This window comes from Melospiza melodia, chromosome 1 (genome assembly GCF_035770615.1).
Source record: "Melospiza melodia melodia isolate bMelMel2 chromosome 1, bMelMel2.pri, whole genome shotgun sequence".
Lineage (NCBI taxonomy): Eukaryota > Metazoa > Chordata > Aves > Passeriformes > Passerellidae > Melospiza > Melospiza melodia.
This window is the reverse complement of record NC_086194.1, coordinates 54,433,033-54,439,947: the sequence shown is the minus strand read 5'-3', so window position 1 is coordinate 54,439,947 and position 6,915 is coordinate 54,433,033. Positions and strand designations below refer to the sequence as shown.

Sequence of the window (6,915 nt, the reverse complement as noted above, 5' to 3'; positions counted from 1 at the left end):
GAATCTGGGAAACTCGTAGCTTCCCTGAGCCACGATCTGTGTATCTTTTCCAGAAGAGCAAGAGGCTGATGAGACAGAGCAGAAGATCATAGGCAAAGGGTTAACCCAAGTTTAATAGTGCTGTTGCCAGATGAAGAATTGTTTCCACCTGGTGAATTTTTGCTAAGTGTCAATGTGACCAGTTAAAGTTTTTGTTGCCAGAAGGGATTTATAGATTTACAGTTATGTTGTACCCCGTCATGTGGTTATCAAGGGACAGCTAGAATTGGGACATCTGGGAGGGCTGGCTTGTCACTATGGTGACAGCTGACCTCCAATCAGAATTTGAGGAAGAGATCTCCACCACTGGACCGTGAAGAAGGGGTTGATGGACAGAACTTTAGGAGGGGTTAAAGGGTTAAAAAGAAAAAAACCTCCATTGTAAGGGGAGAACATGGCGGAGAAAATATTTTGCTCCCAGCGCCATAACCTTTTTTCTTTATTCAGTCATCTGTTGTGTTTTTGATAAGGTTTAACAAACCTTCCTAAACTATGAAAAGTGAGTAGCTATTTCTCACAGTGGGCCAGGAAATCAGCAATCATTGACATGTGTAGTAACTGCTGAGGAACAGATAGGCAGTTGTGGCCATCCAGAAGCACCAGTGTCATTTTGACACCTGACACGCGAATTTCTAGACGGATTTGGCTACTTGGCTACTCCTACCTCAGCATTCAACCATCAGCGAGCATCCAAGACGGGCCAGAAGCAGGAGGACAGGCTGTGTGCAGAGCAGAAGGACTGAGGGAACGGGGGTGCAGCGGCTGCACAGTTTGCAGCGCACACTCGTGTGTCTCCTGGTACCTGCAGAGCTCAGACAGGCCCTGCTGCTGTCCGTGCAGCGACCCAAGCCCCGCTGTAAGGAATGTCACCAGCCACCCCTGGGACAGGAAACGGGACACCCGACACGTGTGAGTGGCTGTGGGGAGTGTGGTCCCACAGGGAACTGGGGAATCGGGGAATCGCCCTCTCGGATGGTCCGGCCGCCAGGGGCCCGCAGCGCACTCAGCACACAGCGCGTTCACTGAACAGTCTCTGGCAATCTGGAGAAGCCGGCAGCTTGAATTCAAGCTTGATGCATTGTGTGTTCAGGAAGATTAATCAGCTTTAAACTTATGCTCATAAGCCAAGTGCAGCATGCACCAACACTGTTGTACTTATGTTTCATTTATGTCAACAGGATATTCCTGTTTTCTCTAGTCAAAGTCAGCAATGAAACACTTGACTCCTGCTGGCATCTTTCATGTTAAAAAGGATTTCTCATTGTACTACCTGGGTCTTATACAGGATAGCTCAAGGGCATGCTTCACATAAAGTGCTTGACGATTCTGAAGTCAACAAGGCAGATTTTTTTTTTCCTAAAGTCCACCTGAATATATATTCAGTATAACTGAAAAGACGATGAAACCTTCGTGCCCCGAGGAATGCGTTAACCCTAGGGTTGTCCTGCGGTCACTGTGGGAGGCCGAGGCAGCCACATGCCGCTCCCACCTGAGAACGCGGGAGGTGATGATGGATAAGGGCATCCCGACTGCGGCAGCACCTCCCGCCCCGTTGCTGCCCGGCGGCCCCAGGGCAAGGCAGGGCCGGGCCGGGCCGGGCAGGGCCGGGCAGGGCCGGGCAGGGCAGGGCAGGGCAGGGCAGGGCAGGGCAGGGCAGGGCCGGGCAGAGCAGAGCAGAGCAGGGCAGGGCAGGGCCGGGCCGAGCCACTGGAGGGAGCTGCGCCCTCAGTCAAGATGGCGCTTCCAGTGTCTCCGACGGGCTCTGACGTCATGGCTGTCGTGCGCAATTACTTCCGCCGGCGGCCGTGTGCCCTCAGTGAAGATGGCCGAGTGGCGGCGGCTGCGCTGAGGGTCAGTGTGCGGCGCCGGGCTGGCGGCGGTGGCCGTGCGAGCAGCGCGGAAAGGCGAGGCGAGGGGGAGGCAGCGTCTGAGGCCGGGCGGGGCAGAAGGAACACTCCCCGGCCCGCGGCCTCTTTTGGGCAGCTGGGCACAGGCTTGGCCGTGAAATGGCGGCCGGGCCCGGCCCTGCCTGCGGCCCGGGCCGGCTGTGGGGCTGGGTCATGCCCCGCTTGCCCACCGCAGGCTGCAGGACCGCAGCCGGTTGTGTCCCAGAGCCCTGGGTTCTCTGAGAGCCGCCGCTGTCTCCGCAAGGAGGTGTCGGTGTGCTCTAACAATTTAGAGGCAAATGAATTAGTTGTGAGACGCTTCTCAAAGTTTTCGCCACAGGAAAAGATTAAATAACCAAAAAATTTGTCCTTTCCACTACAGCAGCACTTGCTAATTCTTTATTCAAAATAGAAAGGACTGCTTCTGTTTTATGAGATAGCTAAGTATTTGGCATAATCAGAAAACTGTAAATCAAAGGTGAAAGTACTTCCCAGTTATTAACTCTGCAAGTATTAACCTGCATGTAGTAAATTGTGTACACGGTACAAATACACGAAGTTGTGTGTGTACATACAGCTTGTTTAGGGCACCACGTGGTGGCTGTGTGGGACTGTTTGTCAGCCGCTGTTGGAAGCAAGTCATAAAAGTTGTTTCTGCCAGCTGTCCTTGTACTGGCAGTGTTCATAAATGCTGCGTTGGCATCCATATGTGTGAGATATATTAGGGCTATCATAAGTTGCCCTGATATATCTCCGAAGTTACTTTACGAACTGTGATCTGACTTCCTTTCCTTGACAGATGCACCCCAGTGGCACACTGCACCGAGTTCCCATGTACAGCTTGAATAATCAGCTCCATACCTGGCTTCTCTTCAGAGCTCACAGTTTTTTGCCAACTTCTAATCTGACACTTCACCAGAGGCACTTCTGAGAGTTTCCAAGTGGTTTTTTACCACATAAACAGGCGTCGTAGTTCACTGCTATTATGTCCTGGGTGCAAGTAGCAGTCAGCCAATCCAGTGAGGATATATTTGATGAAGATGCAGATGAAATGTATCTACTACAGAAGGAATGGAACAGCACTATGAAAAAGAGATTGAAGGTATTTTTGTAAAAATTACTTAATATACTTTTTAGCCTTTTAGATTTATTGACATTTAACTCGATATACATGTGAATGACTTAAAGCGAAAAGTAAAACTAGCTGCTTAAAAGTTATTGTGGTGTACTTTCTTCTGAATATCAGGAAAATATGGCAGAAATGTACATAAACACTACTTAGCAGTCACCAGAGCAAAGTACTGTTTTGGCTAAAGACACTGACTCCTTCTGCACAGCCATGTGCATTTATAAAAGGCAGTGCTGAATTGTGATGCCAGCTACTTGCTTTGTACTTGTAGGTATAGCCTATTAAATGTGGGGCAACAGAGCTGAACAGTGCTAATGAAGAAATGGGAGACGTTTGGGGTTTTGGGTAGAGTTGCTCATCAGTCACAATGTAAGATGTGTGACTCCACGTGCAACCACGCTTGGGCATTGTGGTCTGTGTAGGTCTTTGGTTGATATATTCTCCAAGTGAAATACCCACTTTGTGAAAGCTGCTTTGCACAGCCCTTGCCTCTGCAGTTCTGCAGGGAACAAAGCAAGTTCACAAACAGATGAGTTTGGCAGATCCTGTGTCATTCAGAGTGGGGCTGTGCTCGCAGTTGAGCAGCATTTGGCTGAGGAACATGGATGGAAACGCTTGTGTAGGCAGTAGATGAGGAATGGTATTACAGCAGACCCAGTGGAATTTCCTTCATCTGAGTCCCATGAAAAGACTGGTTTTCTTAAGGAACTGTTTAGTGTTCTTAGAGAAATCCCTCTGGTATTTTTGAGTAGATACTGCAAAATCATGAAGTGTTATTGAAGTTGAGACTTGTGTGTTGGGCAGAATAAATTTTTGTGTTCCAGACTGCTTTTCTAGGGCCACCATGAGCAAATAGGAGTTTTCACTTTTGTAGCTTGTAATTTTGATATGAAAAAAAGTTAAGAATTATTCTATTAATCTTGTAATGTTGTTATAATAGAAAGAAAGTAATTTGCATTACAATCATTAGCTGGTTACTTAAAGAAAGCAGTCCCCATGTTAAGTGTATTTATATATGACTCAGTCAATCACCAATCACTGTCTCTTTTTCTGGTATAGCTCTTGGATGGAGTGAGGTCCAGCAAATAAAGGAGCAGTGCTCAGCAGTTAATTTTGTGAAAATAAATAGATTCCATGTAGATGGATTACAGATAGAAGAGTACCTCTGCTAAAGGGGAAGATTGGCAGCCTGCATATCTTTTTAGATAGAAGTACCACATACACTTTTTTTACTAAGTCCATTTCTCACAAAGCAGTTGGTAATCATTAAAAGCAAGCATGGAGGTTTTTTTTGATCTTTCTAAAAGTTTCCCTCTTTTCTCACTTTCTGGGAATCCTTTTGGGAAAAGTAAAAAACTGCATCTTACAGGTCAGTAAATATACTGCAACAAGCATGTTTTGGTTTGGCAGTGGGGGTGTAGCGGTGAAGGATGTTCAGATATAGAAGCTGTAACTTAAGAGATGTGACACCTGTTTAAACTTTTTTATTATTATTGTTATGTATTTGTTGGAGATCCACTTTGTCATGTTGTGACATTGAGCAACCTTTTTCACTGCTTTTGTTACAGGAAGGCTATAGGGATGGAGTTGAGGCTGGGAAAGAACTTGCACTTCAGACAGGCTTTAATCAAGGTTACAGACACGGTGCCGAGCTGATGATTACATGTGGCCAGTTCAAAGGAACCCTGAAGTAGGTTACAAACTCCTTAAGGTCAAGTGTATGTGCAGGGTATCTAACAGGGTAACACACATACAGGCTTTTGTTTGTTTTAATTAAAAAACAAAACCAACCAACCAAAACAAACAAACAAAAAACCCAAACCAAAAAAAACTGTCCGAAGTGAGCAACTTGAGAATTCCCACATCTTGAGAACAGGGAATGCCTACCTGGGTGTAGAAGTACAATTTCTAAAAATTCTCTTTCAATTATTCTTCCAAAATTGTCTGAATCTATGTATTTAAGCTTAATATTTAGTTCTGCTGCCTGAATTTTCCATAAATGGTGAATTATACATGAATGTATTTATGATGCATAGATATCTTGTCACATTGCTGTCTATCTATCTCCACCAAGTGGAGATCTACGTAGATAAATATAATCACTTTTGTTGTTGTTCACTTTTCAGTGCTCTGTTATCCTGGTGTCATTTTAATGGACATGATTCTGCTCTAAGTATGATAAATAATCTTCTTGATGTGGTTGGAAAGCATGAAGATGACGTGCTTAAGTATCTGAATTCTACTGAAGAACAGCCACATCTTGGACACATTTTAGACTCAGTTCAGGACATGGACCTTAATCACACAGCTGGGACAGAGTACAGGGAAGGTAAAGATGGCAAACACGACGACTGTGGTGGCAGCTCCGGTGAAAACATTTGTAGGAATAATGGTGAGGTTGGTTCCTTGCAGTCTGAGTGCAGCAAGGCAAACCTCTGCACAGATCCTGAAAAGTCAACCCTTGCTTGGGTTAAAATGCAGACTGTTTGGTTAGTAGAGCAACTGGGCTTATCACTGGATGTACTCCATCATGTCCAGCAACTGGAACATTAGTTTTTCTGTCTCATGGTACTTCAAACTAAGATTGTGGATTTTGATTCTTTGTTTGTGGGCCATGTACAGGCTGATGCATCACTTTTGCTTTAGGAAAACCTAATTTGGATGCTTTATAGTAGAAGTCATTTTTGTAAATCCTCGCCATGATTTGGGCTCTGGGCAAAACCCTTCACTTTCAACCTTAAAGGTAACATTCACAGAAAGGGGCAGTGACTTTAAAGCTTTACAAAGAGTTACTAAACATGTTTCTGTTTTGTGTCAGGAGGTCCCATTTCACCCTCATTTTTTTCTTGGCAGTAGCTTGGAAATGAAGTGGGTCCATTAAATAGCCCCTCTAAATTGGTCCCCTGCAATATCAAAAGAATAACTGCTCAGTGCTGTGGAAATGCTCAGTGTTTTTGGGGAATAAACTGGTGTTGAGGATATGCTGTGTGCGAAACAGAACATGTAATGCTGCTGATTCCTAGAGTGCTGTGACTCTGTAGTCACTTTTTGTCAAATTCCATGTGTTATCTTTTCTACCCATGATGCAATGCACTTTCGTGGTTAAAAACTATTTTTCCCTCCTTGTATAGTTATGTTTGTCACTTTTGCTGAAAACATACCATTTTCCTCAAATACAGAATTGCTGCCAATTCACTGTTTTACTTGTAGACATCTACTCTTACCATGTCAGACCACACTAAACATGCTTCCAGTCTAATGAACATCCTTTTGTTATTTTTGTATTTATTTTGTCAGTCCATCTAGCCTGAACTCTTTCCTGCCTTCCAATAATGTTTTTCTCAAACTCTTCAAGGAAGCCAAGCTTATTCACTACCTCTTAGAAACACATCAGCCACACATGCCTATTTCTGATCATTTTGTATTTCTGTAACTATTCTATATTTGACTTGCTTTCCCATTGCTTCCCTTCACTGTAGCTGTAAATTGCTCTGTTCAGGAAGTTTTTTCTTTGTAAATGCCTCTGTTTTACATTAATTAAACTGATTTATAGTAAGTTCCCAGATTACTTGTTGGAAGTTTCCTGTAACTCATTCATTTTGCAGACAAAGGAAGTCCAGACCTAGGCAAAGTAAGATTTTGAACAGTAAACTGTAATTAAAAAAAAAAAAAAAACCATACAAAACCATTTCATACTTAAAGGCAGAAAAAATCTAAGGCAAAAATTCCTTGTTTTTCAGAGCCTGAGTTTATACAACATTCTTACTAAAGACTCCATTACCCTGTCAGAGTTGACAGACTGTAATTTTCTTTTCCTTTCTGTAGCACTTCTCCTTCAGGGATAAGCAGAACTGCAGTTCA

At 44.1% G+C, this 6,915-nt stretch overlaps 1 protein-coding gene across 1 annotated transcript; it reads left to right on the top strand.

The window, feature by feature from the left end:
* The first annotated feature begins 1,837 nt into the window (after positions 1-1,837).
* On the top strand, positions 1,838-6,610 carry YAE1 (YAE1 maturation factor of ABCE1). Its single transcript, XM_063158396.1, has 4 exons — positions 1,838-1,890; positions 2,725-3,027; positions 4,623-4,744; positions 5,181-6,610. The coding sequence occupies exons 2-4, from the start codon at positions 2,911-2,913 to the stop codon at positions 5,605-5,607; spliced, it is 666 nt and encodes a 221-aa protein (XP_063014466.1). The 5' UTR covers positions 1,838-1,890; positions 2,725-2,910; the 3' UTR covers positions 5,608-6,610.
* The last annotated feature ends 305 nt before the right edge of the window (positions 6,611-6,915 follow it).

Coding starts and splice junctions, on each gene's coding strand:
- YAE1 (XM_063158396.1), top strand. CDS start 2,911: ATGTCCTGGGTGCAAGTAGCAGTCAGCCAATCCAGTGAGGATATATTT. Junction 3,028..4,622: donor CTATGAAAAAGAGATTGAAG/GTATTTTTGTAA, acceptor CTTTTGTTACAG/GAAGGCTATAGGGATGGAGT. Junction 4,745..5,180: donor CAGTTCAAAGGAACCCTGAA/GTAGGTTACAAA, acceptor TTCACTTTTCAG/TGCTCTGTTATCCTGGTGTC.